The 22,840-nt window shown below is 39.2% G+C and overlaps 1 protein-coding gene across 6 annotated transcripts in view; it reads right to left on the bottom strand.

Moving 5' to 3' along the window:
* Positions 1-22,840, bottom strand: part of eml5 (EMAP like 5) — a 133,843-nt gene that overhangs the window by 24,844 nt on the left and 86,159 nt on the right. For all 6 annotated transcript variants that reach the window (XR_010544413.1, XR_010544414.2, XM_065288563.1 and 3 more), the window contains exons 12-25: positions 20,670-20,776; positions 19,547-19,665; positions 18,317-18,503; positions 18,077-18,182; positions 14,073-14,166; positions 12,028-12,128; positions 11,757-11,950; positions 11,561-11,672; positions 9,628-9,755; positions 6,691-6,832; positions 4,557-4,709; positions 4,196-4,327; positions 3,591-3,679; positions 71-247 (exon numbers count right to left, since the gene is read on the bottom strand). Coding sequence is in view for 4 of the 6 variants with exons in the window: in XM_065288563.1 (XP_065144635.1) it covers positions 71-247; positions 3,591-3,679; positions 4,196-4,327; positions 4,557-4,709; positions 6,691-6,832; positions 9,628-9,755; positions 11,561-11,672; positions 11,757-11,950; positions 12,028-12,128; positions 14,073-14,166; positions 18,077-18,182; positions 18,317-18,503; positions 19,547-19,665; positions 20,670-20,776 (1,841 nt within the window). In the remaining 2 variants the exon portion in view is untranslated. The remainder of the gene's footprint in view (positions 1-70; positions 248-3,590; positions 3,680-4,195; positions 4,328-4,556; positions 4,710-6,690; positions 6,833-9,627; positions 9,756-11,560; positions 11,673-11,756; positions 11,951-12,027; positions 12,129-14,072; positions 14,167-18,076; positions 18,183-18,316; positions 18,504-19,546; positions 19,666-20,669; positions 20,777-22,840) is intronic.

The following is a 22,840-nucleotide window of genomic DNA, read 5'->3' as shown; positions in this document are numbered from 1 at the left end:
GCTAAGGCATATGAGCAATATTAATACTGGCCTTAGCAATCACCAATAATAAAATTAAGATTTTTTTAACCTTGACTGGGTATTTGAAGAGCTTGACATATCCAAGGTCATCTCCAGTGGCTAGCAACTTCTTGTCACTGGTAAGACATGCAGATGTTACTTCAGTTACTTCACTGACCACGGGCCAGATTCCCTCACAGGAACTTCCAACCACACATGTCCATGTGCTCCAGTCAATCTTCTCAACCTGAGAACAGAAATTGAGGTTTATCATTAAAATCCAGACTTAATAAAACAACGAAAACCGGAACTATTTCTAATAATGACAACAATGTTTAATCAACACGGTATATATAGTTAATGTATCAAAGATACATATTTTATAACTTCAAATGAACAAAAACCTTTGTAGAAGTATGAATAGCAGCATTAATGTCAAGAATTGAAAGCAATTTAATATGAACAGTGGCCAGAATGCCTCCAACAGAAACTGGGCAATTAGCTAACAGCAGAAGATCAGAAGCTTTGAAGGGCTTCCAGCTTTTACTAAATCTCCAGTTATTAAGATAAGTGTTGTTCACTGTCCCAATGTACAAGTGGCCCTAAACATGGCCTAATTCCCTGCCTCCAAATTTAGAGGCAAGCTAATGAAAAGTGGGCCATGTTCTTGACCTTAATGGCGCTTTTTCAATGCATAGTACCCCACGGTTTGGGTCAGCTTACTTTTGGGGGCTTTTCCACTAGGTGCAGTACGTAGTACCCAATACTTTTTTTAGTACCACCTCGGTTCAAAGCGACCCGAGCTGATACCAAAACGTGACGCGAAAACACTGTAAATCACTGATTGGTCTGAGAGAATTGTCACTACCAGCATCATCGCTATAATGTGAAGGATTAGCTTTAACTTCATGTCTCGAGAAAACCTGTTGTCATCTGTGCTTTGCTGTAAGTTCCCAAACTCCCTTTTAGTGATAAAAAACATCCACAAGTTGAGAATCAGGAACACCGTAACAGGTTTTTTCCAGACTTGCAGTTTGTGGGGGCACATTCGCGACTGACGCCTCGGGTGTTTGTACAGAAACTGTCATGTGAGACAGAGGTAGTGTGCAAACATCTATTTGTGGTGGTCAGTTTTAATTTTGTTGGCGGATTGACAATTAAATGAATATATGCGAATGTACAATGACGCTCTCACTTGTATGATGTCACAGCAGTAGGCAGCCCAAATATAACGACACGTCTATAATCCCTCCCACTGCGAAGTGTTGCTAAACTGGATGGAAAGCTAACCAAGCCAAAGTGAAGTGAGGTGACCCGACCTGACCCAAACCAAACTGTGGGGTACTATTAGGGTGGCCATTCGTGCCAGTTCCGCCGGACACATCCCGAACATGTTTTCGGTTCAAGTCGCGTTGCTCGACCGCACACGTCATAGAGGTTCTAACATTTCAGTTAAAATACATAAAAATTCAGATTTATTTCTTTTAAGACATACAATATGGTTACACTTTATTTCGATAGTCCACTTTAGACATTTTACTAATTATAAGTAACGTTCGACTACTTATCAACTACCAATCTTTAGAGAATTAGTAGACTGTCTGCTTGTCTGCTGATGATATCTCAACAGACATTCAACTGTCTATAAGTATCTTTGCAGGTGCATGTCAACTTATTCCACTAACCCAAACCCCTTCCCTAACCCCAACCCTTACAGTCGACTAATACACTAATGACAGTTAGTTGACATATAGTTGCAAACTATTGAAATTTAGTTGACATGTAGCTGCAAAGTTATTTAAAGTTAGTAGAATGTCTAAAGTGGACTATCAAAATAAAGTGTAACCTACAATAATTGTAGTTTCATTCTTACCTTGAAATGTAACGGTTGCTTTTTTAAAAATTGAACCCGAAATATTAAAGTGCGTCTTGCAGGTTAACCACCACTGTCGATTAATGGGTACATAAATCACTCAAGATATGTGTATAATTTTTAAAATGTCTCAAAAATGGTCTTAAAGACCACTTTTTTACGTTTTTGGTATTAACGGTTTTTTTTACGCAATTCTGCGATGACGTCACGTTGGGGAGAAGTGAAGGAAGCCTCAGCCAGAGCCATAGAGATAGATGAGACATTTATTGCTGTTTAATACTTACGTATACAATTTGGAAATCATATATACATCGTAGTAAATATATAATGTGTTATACTGCAAAGTTACCATGATAATTATTATTTATGATATCTGTGGAAATAAATAAAACTTCGCAAATCTGCTGATTTGATCCATTCATGTCCTGACCACCAGGCTAGAGATTTTTAAACATCCTTAGTTAATCCACACTTACTAGTCTATCAAATAATATCTCAAATATATTGTTTTGTGAAATAAAAGGATGCTTTATATTGTTTATGCGATTATAACGAATCACACGATCATTTTATACGCAGCAGTCAGCAGCTGCAGCATACTCGGATCCGACCGCATACATACTGTAATAAACAGGCGTTCGGTGGCTTTTTACATCACGACAGACTATGCCATTTGAGGAGGAACCGCTCATTGATCACCGTATTTTTATAAATCCTGTACATGTTTGGACCTGCCGAACAGGTTGAGGACTTTCATATACTTTGTTTAGCAGAGAGGTTGAGCAGTTTGACCAGCGGGCTGCGGGAACCGGACGCATATCACGCCGCCAGACTGTGTTAACTCGAAATGTATAACTATTATCAGATCGACCCACCGGGAAAGTCCCGACTCTCTCGATTGCCATTCCGCTACTGGTTGTAAGAAAGTGAGTGCGTTTGGGTCGCTGGTCCCCGCGAACAGATGTGACGTGCCTCACTCAGCTTCCAGGATTAGAGACATGCTGCCAAAACCGTTTGTGCTGAAGATCGCATAAAGTTACACCCATTTCAGGCAGGATCATCCCCCTCAAGCCAGCATGCACGAGTATGTTAATTGTTTGTTTACTTTCTACACGAAGATATGCTAACGTTATGCTATCTGGCTGTCTGCCTATCTCTCTATACTAGCCTATCTATCTGTCTGTCTGTCTGTCTGTCTGTCTGTCTGTCTGTCTGTCTGTCTGTCTGTCTATCTATCTATCTATCTATCTATCTATCTATCTATCTATCTATAATCTGCGCTATCAGAACTGTACTTTACTCGTCTTTCTATAGTCATTCTCAATGCTCTCAATGCGGCTTTGGGAAATTCTCTCCCCAGCGTGACGTCATACAGTGCGTTGTGGGGGAAAGGAGAATCATTGCAAACCGCTGTACTTTTTCATACTTTTTCGGGTTTTGTGATACCCAACAACATAAAATACAATGGATAACAGTTTAAATGTTTATTATCAACAAGCAAATTGCACAAATTCGTTGAAAAATTTTACCTGCAAATCGCCCTTTAAACCTTGATGAAGAATGCGGTCGACCAATGCGACTTCCGGAGAACACACCCGAAAACATGTTCGGGATGTGTCCGGCGGAACTGGCATGAATGGCCACCCTATTTACTGTGCAATGGAAAAGCACCATAAGAGTGCCCTTTACAGAAAGATGCTCAGGATCCATACAGTACCTCTGTGGAGGGAATTGTTTGTTTCTTCCCACGGGGTGCCTCGAAAAAGAACTGCTCCTTTGCTGATGTGTTGACCTGCAAAAGCTTTCCTAAATACAGAAAACAGAGACACTGAACAAATGTTTACGATTTAAGAAGTTAGTCACTGACAGGCAGTAAACAAACTGATTGTTGTTCACACAATGATCATTTTTAATGTAACGAATCACTCAATATTGCAAGTTGCCACCTGCATAACTGCTCATTTGCATTAAGGATACTTTGCTTTCAACTTTCTCTGCTTGCATTGCCATCATTCATAGCATCGTAAAAGGAAAACACCACAGTTTTTCAATATTTTACTATGTTCTTACCTCAACTTAAACAAATTAATACATACATATCTTTTTTTAATGCATACACTTACTCTTTGTACAGCGTGTCATGAATGTGTTAGCATTTAGCCTAGCTCCATTCATTCCTTAGGATCCAAACAGGGATGAATTTAGAAGCCACCAAACACTGGTGTTATCGGTGGTGTTTTCCTTTAAATGGCATTATTAACTGAAAATGGATGACGTATGTATTTAACACTGTCAATACATTTTGCTCTTTGATATTCTCACCTCTCTTGTCCCAGTCCAGATGGGTGATGTAGTTCATGGATCCTTTACACACGCCAACCCTCTTGCTGCTCATCACATTGTATATGTCCACAAAGCTGTCGGCTGATGCCACGGCCAAATACTTCCCTGTTACTTTACAAAAAAGATTAATCTTTAGCTCTGCCCATTGACCAAGTATCAATATGCTAATACTTTTCCAAAAGGTTCTGTTCATTGCATTAGCATATGCCAAGGTACAGTATAGAAATATTTCATACTTTCCTGCTGAACAGAGTAAATACATTTAAGTATGCTCCTGTTGTCAGTCCTACAGTATAGTCACATACCAAGCTTGTGTAGCAATATAAGCATGTTAACTAACCAGGAGAGAAGCGGATTTCGGATATGAGATCTTTGCGATGATGAAATGACACCAGGTCTTCCAGAGTGTCCGCGTTAACAATGAGGAAGCTGCCATCATTCAGGCCCACAGCCAGAGCTTTGCCATCCGGTGAGAAGCAGCAACATCGACCTCCTAACAGAAGAAAACTGTTTAATAGCATGTAGCATCGAAAGATTGTATAACAACTGTTTGAAATGACCAGGCTGTGATTTTTTATTGATTTTGTCAAGTCTTATAGTTGTACCACTGATCAATGATTCAGCTAAAAGTCATCTTTTGACAAGAGTCTCACAGCTTTAAAACAACATGAGGGTGAGAAAATCATGATCGAAATGCCACATTTGGGTGAACGCTCTGTTGAGTATCTTTTGTATGAACGCCAGTAGCTCTTCTACAACACTATTTCAGTCATGCTTTAGTTATTCTGCCTTCAGGCAAACATTTACATGTTGAGTGTTCTTCACTTAAATTATATTTCTTTGTGCAGATTAAGTTTCTGAAGAATAAAGAGGTCAATCATTGTGTAGTAGGCCAGATTCTAATAAGAATTGTGTATTCAGCAAGAAGAGTAGAGACGAAGTAAAGCTTTTACACACTGCCAGCGATGCAATTAAACAAGCGAATTGCCAACAAACACATCAAGGACTAAACGATTTTTCTCCTTCAGCTATTTCACGACTGTAAGATAAGTGGCGCTGATGGACAATGAGCTTCAGGCATGCACACACAGAATTGAGCAGCTAAACAAAACTCTAACGTTTAGAGAGCTTAAAGGGATACTCCATTTAAATATCAAAATTACCCTGTGATGTCCATCATTTTTCAGACAAACACATATGGAGTTACTAAAAAAAATATCCTTGCTTTTTCAAGCTTAGAATGGGAGAAAACAGGGATCAGGGAGCAACTTTGAAGCCTCAAAATTTGCATCAATCCCTTAAATAAGTCAGTGCCCTGATAAAAAAAATAATAGATACCATCACAGAAATTCTATTGGTTTTATTGGGAATTTTATTGGTTCTAATGGAATATGGCCCAAAACACACTACAGTGTATTGGTCTTTGTTGGTCTTTAATGGTATGTATTGGTTCTATGTGGTTCTAATGGAATATGGCCCAAAACACACTACAGTGAAGTGGTTTTAATGGTAAAAGCTAATGGTTCCTATTGGTATTTTAATGGAAACCATTAGAATGTTCTGCAATGGTTTTATTGTTTTGTTCAGCAGGGTGGTTCTCAATTCCAGTCCTCGGGACCCCCCTCCCAGAACATTTTAGATGTCTCCATATATAAAAAAACCTGATTCAGACGGGGTGGCTATTTTCATAAAACGGATATTTCAACCTCTCCGGTTTCAAAAATAACTTTGTGCACACAAGTCAGTTTTCAGAAAAGTGTTCATTGACACGTACCTGTGTATATATGGTGTAACGAGAAGCTCAAGCCCACGTAAGCCAATAAGCTTACCCGAAAACAGCAACAAATCACTTCCTGTTCCTCTTTTGAACAAGGTCGCACTTTTGACGTAGGTGCGAGCTTTGGCGCATCCTGTGTTGTTGGCTGCCTAAACATCCGTTTGTCTCAGTTTACATGCAACCGTGCAAGCGAAGATTTTCAAAATCTCCACTCTGGCCGGAGTTTTTATAAAGAATTGGTTTCAGTGGCGAGTTCTCCGTTTGCGTGTAAACGAAGTGCGCAAATGAAGGGAAATGTCTCTGTTTTTCAAAATAACCATGTACGTGTAAACAGGGCTTCAGTTCATCAGCTTGTTAATGTTTTAATTAAGGAGCCTGATGAGTGAAATCAGGTGTTTCATATAAGGAAACATCTAAAACATTCTGGGAGGGGGGGCGAGGACTGGAATTGAGAACCACTGACATAGGTAATCCAAAGCGCTCTAAGGGGTTAGTTCACCCAAATATTTTGAGGAATGTTTGTAATCAAACCGATCAGAGGCTCCACTGACTTCCATAGTAGAAAAAAGAATACTAGAATAGTTCAGGACATTTTTTTTTAAATTGAGGCTATTAATTGAATGTGCTTTGGCGTGCAATTCACAGACACCATGTTGGAGACCAATGTTCTAGTGCAATGCCAGAATGACCTGCTTACCTTTCTTGAGTTTGCGAACAGCAAGCATGCAGTGGCTGGGCGAGAGGTCCCATATGCGCAGAGTCTTATCGTCACTCACAGTGGCACACAGTGGCAGATGAGGGTGAGTGGCAAGACCACATACTTCTCCTTCCATGTGACCCTAAAAACACCCAGTCACGTACAAAACATACAGTAACTGCTAACTAATAAACAATATTCCTTTATCATCAACAAAAACAACCAAAAAACATAAAAAACTTTCGGTTTTTAGTTGAAAACTGTCATGTAAATGGCCCATAAGGCAAAAAACTGATTTTACTATTTATCTATTCCAATAATTGTTTGACAAATGAACTGACTCAAATAAAACCCTTGGGGTATGTGTGACAAAGGAACGCTTGCTATGTTACATTTAGTAGGTAAACAAGGACTTGAGTTCTACAAATAACAAAAACTGGTAATTAATCCTGATGCCCAACTCCACCAGAGCCAAAGCGACAAACATTTAATCCCTGTCCCAAAACTGGGAACCATCAAGCTGAACAACAAAAACTCTAAATACATTTTCAAGCATGTAGAGTGGAAAAATAATGACATTTTTGCTCAGTCTGCATTTACTGACACTGTGTTACATAACCATACAGCAAGACCATTTACTTTCTCTTTGAAATACAAATCATACAGTTTACTTCCAGTGATGCTGTAAGAACTTTGGAGTGAAAACAACAAGAAAAGAGTAGTGTTACAGTTTAAAATGAAACAAGAAAACAAATCAAATTATTTAAACCCATTTCACACAGCACGAGATCCCGGAAAATTCTCAGAAAATTGCCAGTTTGCCTTCTGTGTGAATGCATTCACGTCCTGTAATTTATTATGGCATTGTTTCCATAAAGGGGACCTAGTGACACTGACGTAACATTTCTGGAACGCGTCCTGTGTGACCAAAAGGCAGGAACAATGCCATCAGGGGTGTGTCATAGTGTCATCGCAATAAGAACTCTTTGACACAGGGTTTTAAATCTTGATCAACATGACAAGAAAAGTCTGCAAACTTTGGAATGAAGCAAAAATAAGGGAGCTCCTCACTATCTGCATTAAAGCCCAAATGTATGCACCGGTCTAATTTAGTTTTTATGCATATTGCAAATTTTCTGTTAATCCAATAAACCTCATTTCACTACTGAAATATTACGGTGTCCTTCAGTTATTTGATAGATCAAAATGAAATTGCTGATCCAAACACCAAATATTTATAAATGAAAATCATGGAAATTGTCAGGGGTGCCCAAACTTTTGTATATGACTATATCTCTCCTTCCCTTCATTGCCAAGACTCTTGAGCATGTTATTTTTGACCAACTCTCCTCCTTCGTCACAAAAAATAACCTCATGGGCAGCAACCAGTCTGGTTTCAAGAGTGGTCACTCTACTGAAACTGCACTGCTCTCCATCATTGAAGCCCTAAGACAGGCAATGGCAGTCCTTTGACACGGTCAATCACAACATCCTCCTGTCGATCCTCAAGGCTATGGGTGTCTCTGGAACGCCGCTACTGTGAATCAGGTCTTACATCTCAGGTAGATCATTCAGGGAATCCTGGAGAGGTGACATCTCCAAACCCCAATGTCTCAGTACTGGGGTACCTCAAGGCTCAGTGCTTGGACCAGTGCTCTTTTCGATATACATGACATTCCCGAGATCTGTCATTCGGAAACATGGCTTTTCTTATCACTACTATGCAAATGACACACAACTCCACCTGCCGATCCAGCCTGACGATCTCACTGTTTCTGCCCGCATCTCAGCTTGCCTGTGTGACATCTCACTGTGGATGAAGGATCATCATCTCCAGCTAAACGTTGCTAAGACAGAACTGCTTGTCATAACATCTGACCCTAAGATTCAACACAATCTTTCAGTTCAACTAGGTTCTTCGACCATTACGCCTTCCAGAACAGCCAGAAACCTGGGAGTGGTCACTGATAATCAGCTCAGTTTCACGGAGCATGTTGCCAGCACCGCCCAATTGTAAAATTATCCTCTACATTATTACAAAAATTAGATCTTTCCTATCTGAGCATGCTACACAAGTCCTAATTCAGTCTCTTGTCCTGTCCAGGCAGGACTATTGCAATGCGTTATTGGCTGGACTTCTAGCCTTCACAACCAAACCCCTACAGATGATCCAAAATTCTGCGGCAAGAATGGTCTTCAATCAGCCAAAGAGGGCGCACGTCACTCCTCTCTTCGTCAGGTTACACTGGCTTCTTATAGCAGCCCGCATCAAATTTAAAGCTCTGCTTCTGGCCTTTAAAACCACCTTTGGGTCAGTGTCCCCTTACCTACAATTGCTTTTACAGACGTATATACCTTCTAAATCCCTGTGCTCTGTCACAGAGCGACGGCTTGTGGTGCATCCCAAAAAGGAAAAAAATCATTATCGCGCACTTTCTCTGGGTCTGTTTCTCATATGTGGAATAAAGTACCAGCTGCGACAAGATCTGTTGACTATGTGGCAGTTTTTAGAATTGGCTAAAAACCCATCTTCCGCCAACACCTCACTTGCTAATATTTTCTATTTTTTCTCGATCCTTATCTTTACTTACCCTTGGCTATGTATACTGTGTTAGACTTGATGAGACTAGTTCTAGTGCACTTACGTATTGCTGTTCTTGTGTTCCTTTAATTGCTTCTATTGTTACCTCATTTTTAAGTCGCTTTGGACAAAAGCGTCTGCTAAATGACTAAATGTAAATGTATATTAGCATACAGGAGGAGCTGGGGTGGAGAAGGGATGCCAGAAGAATCATCATTGGTTGTGGGTAGATGGTTGCTTATGTACCTTATGAGATTAATGTAGTTTTAACTGGATAGGTATTCAAATTTTTTGACTGTAAATATCCTTGTTCGTACAAAAGCTCTGGATGATGAGCAGCTAAATTTGTGTCTTACCTGAACCAGAAGGGTGATAGGTCCATTTTTATCCACCTCCAAAATCTCACCATTCTTTGTTCCTACAAGAATATATCCATGACCCAAGGATATGGCACGAATGGAGGGGTTGTCCTCCAAAAGCAAACCTGAAGGATGGGATGTATTATAAATAAACACTCATCTATGACCTTTTCTTTCTATATACTGTATTAAACACACAGAACATTCTTGGATGAAAGGATGTACTGTATTTGACCTTAAATGCATATGTTACTCAATGTCACGCTGCACTGCAATAAAACAGTATAAAGTTCATGGTTTTCAGTAAAAATAGCCAGAGATTTATAAAAAATACCACTTATAAAAGCTAGAGTCTGTCATTTTTCGATGTGAAATACTTTTTCCTATATCAATATACTTAAGATGCAGAGACGACTATAACTGTACTCCCTTTTCTCTGAAAAGTGTAAACATTATGTCTCTGCTCTGACACAGCAACACTGGCAACACTGTAAGTTTGGGTTGAAACAATGTTTGGCTAACCACTGGCAGATGGAGTGTTTTAATTTTATTAATTATTCATTTGAGATATTTTTGATAGTAGAATTAAGTGACACAGTTTAACTTTAAGGGCCCTATCTTGCACCCAGCGCAATTTACTTTGTCAGTGACGCATGTATCTTTTCGTATTTTGCACCGGCGCAAAGCAGGTTTTTCCCTCCACAAACGAACGTCGGCAAACTAGGGAATGAACTTGCACTCCCTGGGCGGTTCAGCGCAAAATAGGAGGAGTGTTCTGGCGCAAACCATCCCTGATGCTATTTTCCAGTTTCAAAAAACAATTGCACCACTGACCAAAAAAAAACTAGTCTAAAGTCAGTGGCGCGTTGTGCGTGGTTCATTATGCTATTTTAAGGGTTCATGCTTGACCATAATATATAGCGTGAACAACCCGCACACACATCTAATCTAAACAGATGCAACACATATTTTTGCAAATCATAAATTGTTACAATAAAAAATATTAACACATGAGATAAGGGAAATCATTGTGGTGAGCATTGTGGTGATAGTTTTTATTTGTTGTGTGGCGGTGTTAAAAAATTCTCATGCAAATAAAATAACGATAAAAATATTTTCATAAGTTTGTTGTGTGGCTGTATTACGTTTATTTTATGTAAATAATATTTAAAATGTTTTCATAAGAAACCTTAATGTATGTGAACTGGATTTGTAAGTGTACTTTGGGGTTGGACTGCTTGCGTTTCTTGGGTCCGATCTCAAAGCCCCCAAACCGCCTTCAACACTTTCAGCGGTGAGGGTGGACACAGCGATGTCCTCTGCTGGCGTCTGTGTAGAGGCAGATCCACCTCCCGTTACACGGCGTGCCCGGTTTATGCTGGCAAGCTTGGGATTCCCCCGTCTCCTGACATCATTGTAGCGCTTGGTGCAACGATGGGGATGCCAGCTGATGAGACAATTGTGGCTATTTCCTCCCACGCCTGTTTAACCTACACTGATTTGGGTGGGTTTCTCCTATCCCCATACAAAACAACTTCTCTGTCTTTGACTGCTTTTACAAGAACGTTGGTCTCCTCGGCTGTGAACCACTCCTGGTGCGCGCCTGGTAAATCCGTCATAATAATAGCAACCCGCCAAGGAACTTGCGCCCTTGCGTTTAAAGGGAATGTTGGATAGCGTTCTGATTGGTTTATTTGAGGTTATGCCCAAACCACACCTATGAATAATGAACCTACTTCAGACCAACCCCTTATTGATTTGCGCCTGGCGCAAGAGTTATTTCTCCCGCCGGGAAAATAGCAACAGCGCCCAATACTTTGTATTTTAAGCTGCTTTAAATTTTCACTAGTTATGCTTAAAATAAAAAAATTCTTACATAAGTTAAAAAATTACAATTTTGTATTACACAAAGGGAAAATGGAAAGTTTACCTTTGGAGCCTGGGGCCAGCACCGATCGTTTAATGGCATATGTCTTGAGGCATCTCTCAAATGTGTCGTCCCACAGAGCCACTATTCCATCTTTCCCACCAGTTACAAAGCCCTGTTGACCACAGAAAACTTCTGTTTACTAAAAAATGTAAACATGCCTCGTTTCACATTTAAGGTTAAATATCTGATACAGTACCTTTTCCAGAGCGTGCATGCTAAAAACAGGCCCATCGTGAGCTTTGAGAGTTTTCACCAAGAACATGTCTCTCCATATGCAGATGTCTCCTGTGCAAGTTCCTGAGAAGACCATTTCTTCAGTCCAGCCATATACGGCGCACATCATGGTCTCTGTTTTTCCCATGCTGCCCTTCTTCCCAATCATTCCACCTCCTGAGGAGATTGCAGGCACAATATCAGATTAACACTGATCAATTGTTTCAATTACTTCACATTGGCTTTAGTCTTACCTGCTCTGTGCCAAAACTTCATGTGTTTTACTCCAGCTGTGATCAGTTTGTCTGGCACGTGTGGGTTGATTTTAATGACAAAGATCTTGTCTTTACTTCCCCTTTAAATGAACGAGAAATATTTAAGGCTTTGTAAATTTAGTCATTATTATGAAATCTTAAATTGATAGTCCGCCCAAAAATGCTATAAAGCAATGCTATAGCATCTGGTCTACAAAAAAGTACAGTATTTACAGAAGAATTACTGAGATTATCTTCAGGTATGTATTCACTGATCCACTAGACAGAAATGAACCTAGACAGTGGAGTTTATAGGCTCGCATGAGACGCTGTTGGGATGTAACTGACCTGTCTGCTGTGTAACTGAGTGCTATTGGTGAAGGCTTCAGTGCAGGGGACAGTGGCTGTCCACAGCTCCGCATTAGGCCCTGATGTGGAACGGGCAGAGTACTGAGCAGCGGCTGCACTGTCAGGCCCTATTTACTTCCACTCTCACACACACCCGCTCTATCAGACAGGGCCCCAGGGCGGAGCTGTTTGGAGCGCTGCACTACCTCCGAACTCCAGACAGGGAGTTCAGATAGGTATTTAGTCAGTGAGAGGAAATGTTATATATAAACTTTGTGTAATATGTGATTCAGTTAAAACATTAGGACAAGAGAGCATGCGTGGGTGTTTCCAGGATGTGCGAAAGAAAAAATATAATTTCAGGAATTCTTTAGAGATTTTACAATGGTAAAAGGAAAACAAACCGTTTTTCAATATTTTACTATGTTCTTACCTCAACTGAGACGAATGAATACATATCTATCTTTTTTCAATGCGTGCACTTAAAGGGATAGTTCACCCCAAAATGAAAATTCTGTCATCATTTACTCATCCTCATGTTGTTCTGAATCTGTATTTAGAACTTTTTTTTCTGATGAACACAAAAGAAGATATTTTGATAAATAATGGTAAACACACAGCATATAGTGTACATTGACTTCCATTGTAGGAATAAAAAAATATGTTGGAATTTAATGGGTGCTATCAACTGTGTGCTTTCCATCATTTATCAAAATATTTTCTTTTGTGTTCATCAGAAAAAAGAAATTTAGAACAATATGATTAAATGATGACAGATTCCTTAGGATCCAAACAGGGATGAATTTAGAAGCCACCAAACACTTCCATGATTGCCAATTTAAAGACTGTTACATGAGTAGTTACACGAGTAAGTATGGTGGCACTAAATTAAACTTGGCAATTTTTAAGCAGATAAAAAATGAGAACTTTATGTATGGCGGAGGCGCACTTAGTTTGCAGCACTTCAACCTTGGCGCGCAGTAACATCATCACTCCTGATTACTCCCCTTCTTGCTCAAACATCCGTCAATATTCATGCACCCAAGGTCGAAGTGCTGCAAACTAAAGTGCTCTTCCGCCATACAACATAGTTCTCAGTTTTTTCTGCTTAAAAAAATCGCCATGTTTAATTTAGTGTCACCATACTTACTCGTGTAACTACTCATGTAACATAGGGACATAGTAAAATAGTCTTTAAATAGGGAAAACATGAAAGTTTTTGAGTTTTTGCTCTTAATTCATCCCTGTTTGGATCCTAAGGAATGAATGGGGCTAGGCTAAATGCTAACACATTCACGTTGCGCTGTACAAAGATAAGGTTTACGCATTAAAAAGATAGGTATGTATTAATTTGTCTAAGTTAAGGTAAGAACATAGTGAAATATTGCAAAACTGTGGTGTTTTCCTTTAAGAGTTGATAATCACAATGTGATGTGTAAACCACCATGGCAACTGTAAAACAAACTCTATGCCAAAAAAAATCAGTGATGGACACCTAAACCACAAATTAAATGATTGCTGTGATTTTGGGGTAGGACAATCTTCCCAATCAACTACAAAGGAGAAGTGTTCGGAAACCAGTTTTAAAGCGGTAACTATATTGCTGTAAATCCTTTTGGTGCCATTATTGGTGCCTTAATCCCACACTTCACCTTTAATAAAAGGGGCAAGGATAAACACAGGTCCTGTTCACTCACCGGATGGTGGAGAGTTTCTCTCCTTTCCTCCATTCCCACAGGACGATGGTGTGATTTTCATCCAGACCCACTGATGCCAGCCTCTTTCCATCGGCTGTGAATACAGACATATAACTCAGCTCTGAGTGCACTAAATATCAGTCAGTAAATAACGGCATAATACTGTAATGACAATAAACTGTATTGGACCCAGCAACTATGAAACAAGACGTCCCAAGTAATGTAAGGTGACAGTTAACAAGGCATCATTTCAGAGGGAATATAAGCTGAATAGCATTTCTAATGGGAATAATCATCTACGTTTAGGCATGTGACGTTGACAGACAGTGGGAGGCTATTTTGCCTTGTCAATGTGAGGCTGCTTCTATAAACTGGACCACTCTTTTATAACATACTGTAGATAGTCTGGTCACATTGTGAATTAATCAATACCTTTGAACAAACTTGTTCTCTGAATATAATGGGTATGATTTGGTGTTTGAATAGTCTTTTCTGCAACGTCGATGGTGCAAAAAATGGTCCCTAGCTGTCATCAGGGTATAACCATTTTGAAAAGTACACCTTTGCGTCTAAAGAACTCATATTGGTACCTCAAATGTCCATATTGGTACCAACTGTATACTTTTTAAAGGGTACCGCCTTCAGTGACAGCTAGGGACCATTTTTAAACCATTTTTTTCTGACAGTGTGTGGTTCTTGAATATAATAAGCTTTAATGTGGGCCAGATTTTGCTGACTGTCAGACATCTGGACCTGCTAAACTAACACAGAGATTACAGGTGCCGCCCACAGTGATTGGAGGGAGGGAGTCGGTTGCTATTTCCAGACAGCTGCCAGACAGTGAGAATATAATGAACTGGCTCAGAAAAGATTCGAGTGTACAACACACCCACTGTTACAATATTTTTCAAAACTGCAAACATATAAGTTGTCTTCCTCTCGACAACATAATTGTACCTTAAATAATAACTATGGCTTACCACTTGATCTCAGAATGTTTAGATAATATTAATACAAAGCAAGATTATACATTTTGCTAAGAAAGTCACCTTTGTGAAAGACATCTCACATTTCTAGTGTGTTGGATGTATGCTAAGATTGGCTTGGGTTGTTCTGTGTGGACACCAGAACCCCAAAGTCTCCATGTTTTTAGTTTCCCGATATGTCTCAGATCCCTTTCTTTAATGCATGTATAGAGCTATTTTACCCCACTTAGCAGCTATTTATTTTTTCCTTATAGTCAAAGCCCTTTTAACAAGCCACATTTACATTTAAGGTTTCAAACCACTCCTCAACACAAATGTTGTGGGTAGGACAGGTAATCCTTTGCATTTTTGAAGCTTTGGCCATGTAATCCGCGCTCCACAGTAGAGGTCTTCTCGGGTCCAAAGAAAAGTACGCGACCAGAAATTACCTGAATCACTTTTACCTAAACCTGACGTGAATAAATATTTTTTTGTTAAAGAAAGACCATATCCGAGACAAACCCGAGAGTCCAACCCAAACCAATGACAATTGTTTTGAACCCGACTGGACCCGAATATAAACAGCATCGCCGTGTGTGCAGTCTGCATCCCGGCGGGCACCAGTTAGATCACCAAAAACCCTTTGGCCTCGCATCCAATTTGGCCCGCTAACCCAATGCTGATAATAAACAACCCATGTCCGAGGCACACGTGAAACTTTTGGACCCGAACCTGATTGGGTCTTGGATCGAACCTGATTTTTGGATCTTAGTGGACCAGTGAAAACCTCTACTAAAGACATTTAGGGGTGGTTTCCTGGATGAAATATAACTAGTGTTAACAAACATGCCTAACTAAAAACATTACTGGCATGCATTTTGAGGCAAAACAAAGGGCACTGATGTATTTTAAGATATGTCAGTGCAAATTGTTTTCAGTTTGGACAGATCTTACTATTTATTTTAGTCTAGGAGTTTTAGTTCTATCCCTGTCCGGGAAAATGCCCCATAGTGCTACAGCACATTAGTACCCAACTTTAGCCAGGCTCACACTACAGAATGTTCATCCCGAATTTACCACCGTTTTCCCCTTTGAGGACAACCCAGTCTCACCCCATTTCATCAATATTTGACGACACTTGACCATTCGTCAATATGTGACGCGGAGGGTATACCTTTCGCGTCATTTTTTGACGAACTGGGGACTTCAATACTATTACGTCCGTTGCATTCTCTTCTCCTATTTTCTTACCAATTTCGCGTCGGTTTAGGGTTAGATTTACATAATGACATCCCTACCCAAACCTAACTCTAACCCCAACGCCAGGTGACAACTGTTTCTAACCCCAACGCCAGGTGACAACTGTTTAATTTCGCGTACACTGTTTAATTTCGCGTACACGGTTTAATTTTGCGTAATCTAACCCTAAACCGACGCGAAATTGGTAAGAAAATAGGAGAAGAGAATGCAACGGACGTAATAGTATTGAAGTCCCCAGTTCGTCAAAAAATGACGCGAAAGGTATACCCTACGAAATGGGGTGAGACTGTGTTATTGAGGAAAGTCAATTCCAAGACCTCAATCAGTTCTGATGTTCAGCTCAGATTATCATGTAATGGTGCGATATTTAAGGGCGGTTTCCCAGACAGGGTTTAGGGGCTGTTTACACTTGGTATTAAGATGTGTTTTCATCGATCGGATCACAAGTGGACGAGAGAGACACATGACGTTTACACCTGGTATTTAAATCCGTCTCTTTTGTCCACTTTCGACCGCTTTTGTCCTGAATACTGTGAGGGGACGGTCCGTGAGACGGTGGGCGAGTCTCTTTGCTGTCATTCAAATGCGAGCGGGAGTAATTATGAGTTTATATGGACGCAAACTAATATTATGTCGGAGTCCGCTGCTTGTTTAGCAAGTATACATGCTGCACAGTGTTTTGTTTGTTTATATGTTGGAGCTTTCTCTGAATTTTCAGCGCAATTGATGAAATAGGATCGCGCAACTTTCATGCTTTCAAAACGAAACTACGGAGAACACCCGCAGTAGTTTTATCAATGAAAGGCTAAAAATAGCGCTGTTCACCGTATGTTCACGCCAGAAGTCAAAAAAAGACGTAAAACTTGTGTTTAATACCTCAGATTAGATAAATGGGCGGAGAGAAGGCGGTCGCGGGTGGCTGTTCGAACACATTCAACCACATTTGCGTTCCGCAACTCCAAAGCGATCCGATCGAAAGTGGTTTCGACTACCTCTGGATGTGGTTGAAAGTGGTCGAAAGTGGACGCGTTCAAAATGTTTTGAACACCGTTTACACCTGGCATTAACGTCGTCCACTTGTGATCCAATCGACGAAAACGCATGTTAATGCCAAGTGTAAACAGCCTCTTAGATTAATCCAGGACTAGGCCTTAGTTGTATTAGGACATTTAAGTAGTTTTTACAAACAAACCTTACAAAAAACATTATTGGTGTGCCTCTTGAGACAAAACAGTGGTAATGATATATGTTAAGATGCATCAATGCAAGTTGTTTTAAAATGAAGGCAGCTCAAACATGCTCTTTAATCTGGGACTAAAATAAATCATGTCAGGGAAACCGCCCCATTCAAAAGAAATCTTATACCTCCCAATATGTTCGCAAGCAAATAGGGCCGTTTTGATCATTTCAAACATGTTTGATATATACGATTTTAAATCGAGAATTTAGATTTAGATTTGAGAGAAAAAAAACTGTCAGGATTTTCCTTATGTGTGTGCTGCTGCAACCAGATTTCATAATCGGCCAGGATTGTAAATCCTGTAGTGTAAGCCCGGTATTTGAGTCCCGACTTGTGGTCCTTTTCCAATCCTATCCTCTCTGTCCTTGATTATTGCTTCATGTCTACCTCTGCTTTCTTCTCAAAATAAATAAATAACCCATAATACTTAGGATCTTAGATTTAAGAGATGCCAATAATAATAAAGGTTTCACACATAATCAAAAAAAGACAATAATAATATTCATTGACACTGCTGATAAACTCATCAACAAATGTACCTGAGAAGTCAAGGGCACAGACCCCAAACTGGTGAAATCCTTTAAGTACAGACAAAGGCTTCAAAAACTCTGTTTCCCATACATGAATAGAAGAATCTCGGCCAACCTGAATAGGAAATATACACAGATATCAATATTAATCCCCATGAATATGGTAAATCAAAACATTAACTGCTGTCTTGATGCATTCAGTAAACCTGTTACTTCAGTATGCTGCAGACATTGACTGTTTGACTGTACCTGGCCTGTGGCTACATAGTCTTTGACAGGGTGGATGGCCAGACAGAGGATGTCATCATCATGGCCCAGGTAAAAGCGCTGTGTGTTTTGCTGTCTGTTGTACACGACTCCAACAGCTGCCACATGATACACAATCTCACCAGTCTGGGTGTAGAAAAGGTTACTTCTGCAGTCATAACCTCTGTAACTGCAACACACAGTAAGCATACAGTGGATTATCTAATGTAATGTAATGAACAGACTTCTTTAATTCCAAACAAATTAAACTTTGTAGGTGGCTTGTGGGACCATTACATGCACTATAAACAAATCTTGCATTTGGTAGTGAAGATCTTACACACATTTCAGTTTGTATCCCCTATAAAATCGAACCCATGACATTAGCATTGCTAGTGTGAAGAGCTCGACCTTCTGAGATACAGGAATGCCATATACTATTTAAACAAAACCACATTAGCAGAGTGCAGTCGTAAAATTATGGTACACTGAAATACATGAGTGCTGTTTTAAAAGTATCTGATCAAATGCATTGCCTCCGCATTCGAATAAAAGTTTCATTTATTAAGCATTTCTTTATCTTCTAAAGGCATATCCAAGTCTACTACAGTGACATTTTCATCACAAATCTGTTAGAAGATGTATATAGATTTATAGAGCCACCTAAAATTAACACTTTAATCACAAACCCTATTTCAGCTTCCTGTGCTCATCTTCACCAATGCTTTTGACATGAGCTTGTTTATAGGTATCCTCAGCCTTTCGTGGAAAATATGAAAAGGAAGGGAGATGGGACAGTCCCAAAAAACTTCAGTGCTGGTCACATCATCTCAGAAACACATTGGGCTGTGGACTGTCAAGAAGGTGCTCTTTAATGATTCTCTGAGCTTCATCTGAGAAGCAGGATGCTGGTGAGTGCATTGTCACAGAATATCGTACTAAAAATTGAGCAGACCTGGTTGGCTAGACCATCAGTTAGCAGAAGATCAGACCTTCGTCCACACCTACTGTATGTGGATCTGGTAAAAAAACTGCACTGGGGCCTGATGGTTTCAGATCAAGGAAAGAAAAGAAAACTGTTTGGTAGACCTTAAGTTAACAAGATTACCAAACTGCACTTGCGCTCAACTGAGATTGGGAGTCAAACCTACAAATCTGACTAGACAGATCTTTGAGCAAATAGCAATCTGACCAAACAGTGCTTTTGGTCTGGGGATCTGTTGCAGCTCTTACCCATGGATAAAGTGCAACCTCAATCCGCTGGCTGGAGCTCTCTCTCTTTTCTTCATGGCCATGGCACGGTGCTTCTCTTTACACTGCTCTTTAAGCTGAGGTAGATCTTCTTTGTAAACCTGGAGAGGGATATCACCAAATTCACATGCAGGATACGTGAGAACATGGATTTACTTTCAAAAACCTACTTGCACTAAGCAATGTCTTGTTTAACTCTTTCCCTGCAATTGACGAGTTAACTCCTCAATTTAAGGAGCGTGCACACCAAAGCTTTTACGCTTGCGGCCGGCGCATTTTTTCAATTGTTTCCAATGGAAGCTCTGCATTTTTCAAAAAAGCCAGCAGCTAGCGGTTTTATTCCGTGCAGAAAACCGACGCTTGGCGGTTTTTCGGTGCTCAGCGATGCGCGCAGAGAGTTTAAAAATATTCATCTTTGGGTGAAAAGCTCCGCTCATTAATGTCAGTTCTCACACGGCCGTCCAATCACAGTGGCGCAGGGGCGGGAAATTACCACAGCAACCAACCGGCTCACAGCTGAAGTATCAGAGCTACCAAAGCGCTCAGCTAAAGAAAGCTGGCACTCAGCTGAAAAACAGATGGAATTCAGCGTCCTCCAGGCGTTTTCAACCGCGTTTGAAGTGTTTTGGTGTGCACAACCCCTAAGAGAAAACGCTTCCCTGCCAATGATGAGTATTTCCGTCTTTCTGCAATACTATTACCCTTTATACTATTACTAAAAATTTAATAATCTCAGCTTTTTGCTCAAAATTTGGTGTTATTGAAGAAACCTACCCATATATGAGAGGTGATAAAAAGAGAAATTATTTTTTGTTTAAAAAGCAAAGGGTCCGTTCTTTCATTTGATATATATGTTTATATTTTTAAGTAGAACATTTTCTGGAAGGCATTAAACTTTTGTGAAAATCATGAAAAAGGCTGGCGACTTTTAAAAAAACTGGCGGGGAAAGAGTTAAGTTATAACTTTGGGCTTTATTGGACTGGACAGTGGATTATAGACAGGAAGTGATAGGAGAAGGAAACAACCACTGTAGGGTTGCTCATAGCACCAGTGTGATACATCAGGGTGCAGCCCACAATATTTGATATCCATGAAATTGCAGACCTGTCGCCGGTATGTATGCTGCGTCTCCTGCTCAATTTCAGAGTCCATCTCAGGCACATCTGATTGATCAGAATCCGATTCCTCGCTGTGTGAGTCCATCAATGTCTCTGTAGGATAAACAGAGGTCTTCGGCTCATGTATTGATTATGCATTGAACTCTAGTTAAACACTTAATTAATTAACACTTTAGCAACAATTCTATTACTGTTATTTCCTAAGAGGTCCTGAATAACTTTTAAGCCATTTTTAAGTTCTGTCTTTACTCTTTATAGATTAATCATCGAGAAAACTGCTGATGACTAAGTTACATAACTGCCAGCGTGAGCAGTGACAAAACCATTAGGAAAATGAAAAGCTGCATGTTTGTCTGAGCTCTGCAATATGCAAAGGAATAAAAAGAAGTGAATTTGCATTAGTTAAAAATATGCTTCTATAATCTAATGCAGTGGTTGTGCCAGGGGAGCTTGAGTTTTATGACATTTTATAAAATATATTAATTTATCATAAATTCTGTGTATTAAACCTCAGAAAAAAATGGCTACTGACCACAAAAAAGGTTTTAGGATGTTTTGTCATTAAACTTTCTTTGGAGGGCCATGAAGGGATGAATCATACACATGGGGGGCCGCACGCCGAAAAAGTTTAAGAACCACTGATCTAATGCATATTTCAGCAGAACAGGAATTGGACCAAAATAGGGAATTACTGTATTTTTAAAAAATTCCATGCGCGGTGGCTCAAGTGCGTGACCTAAAAAAATCCTGAACACAGAAATGGTGAAAAACTGTTTAAATACACTGCAAAAAAAATGACTTTCTTACTTAGGATTTTTATCTTGTTTTCAGTAAAAATATCTAAAGTTTCTTAAATAAAGATGTATTTTCTTGATGAGCAAAATTACCTAGGGAAATAAGTCTAGTTTTTGGACAAAAAAAATAAATTTTAGGTACATTTGTGCTTAAAACAAGCAAAAAATTTGCCAATGGAATAAGAAATATTTTATTGAAATAAGTTAACTTTTTTCATAAACATTTAATTCAAGAAAATTTCTTATTCCATCAGCAGATTTTTGTTGCTTGTTTTAAGCACAAATTCGCTTAAATTTTATATTTTTTGTCTAAAAACTAGACTGATTTTCCTAGGTTATTTTGCTCATCAAACAAATACATCTTAATTTAAAAAAAAATTATCTTTTTACTAAAAACAAGACAAAAATATTAAGTACTACAAAAATGACTTTCTTAGTATTTTTGTGTTGTTTTCAGTAGAAATATCTACAAATTCTTAACCTCTTCAACCCTGAGGACCCTGTCCCGGGTCCAGAATTTCGTATTTTGACTTAATATAAAATATTCTTTTAATCTTTGATGCTCCGTCATGGACCCCAGTAACACATATGAGATACTGTTTGAAAGCTTAGAGTCTCTACTTTCTGCAGATATGCATCACTTTGACACATCTTTTACTGTAAGAAAGTTATTTACACTTAATTTACACTATCACCCCCCCAATATTTTATTATATCATTTAATATTTACATATTTCATATTTTTCAAAAATGACAAACATGGGCAAGTCTTATATCAAATGAAAGCTCTCACTCTCAGGAATAAGACTACAGCATTATTTTTGTTCTAATATCAACACATATCCAACAATCGCTGAATGAATAATAAGGTAAAAAATGGTCTTTTGTAAACATATGTGAAACTTGAGTGTGGACTGCCTCAGATAGCACATATAGCCACAAATGATACACCATCTTTTATTTTAGGTCCTACTCTAAACAATGAGTCCATTCACAGCATTTTCTTTGGTTGTGTGCATAATTAATCCCTTGCTATTTATTATATGTGCAAAACAAAAAATTAATATTTATATGAAAAATGTATTTTCACACCCTTTAGTAAAATGAGAATAACTTTTGAATGCGACATGCTAAAGAGTTCATTCTTTTTTTGGGTGTTTACTGTCTGCCACTGCTAACAACCAGAACTGTCTGCAGTCTGCTAGATCACAAAGAACCAGAGTTATACACTATCAAAGACAGTATTTACAACATAAAAAAGAAAATTTGGTGTTTCATCATATGAAAAACAACATAAATAACAAAATTTGTCACAAACAGCAGCTTTTTATGCAACTTCAAAGGGTTTTCTTTAAAATGATAT

This window comes from Paramisgurnus dabryanus, chromosome 17 (genome assembly GCF_030506205.2).
Source record: "Paramisgurnus dabryanus chromosome 17, PD_genome_1.1, whole genome shotgun sequence".
Classification (NCBI taxonomy): domain Eukaryota; kingdom Metazoa; phylum Chordata; class Actinopteri; order Cypriniformes; family Cobitidae; genus Paramisgurnus; species Paramisgurnus dabryanus.
The sequence above is the reverse complement of the archived record's forward strand: the minus strand, read 5'-3'. Positions and strand labels throughout refer to the sequence as shown.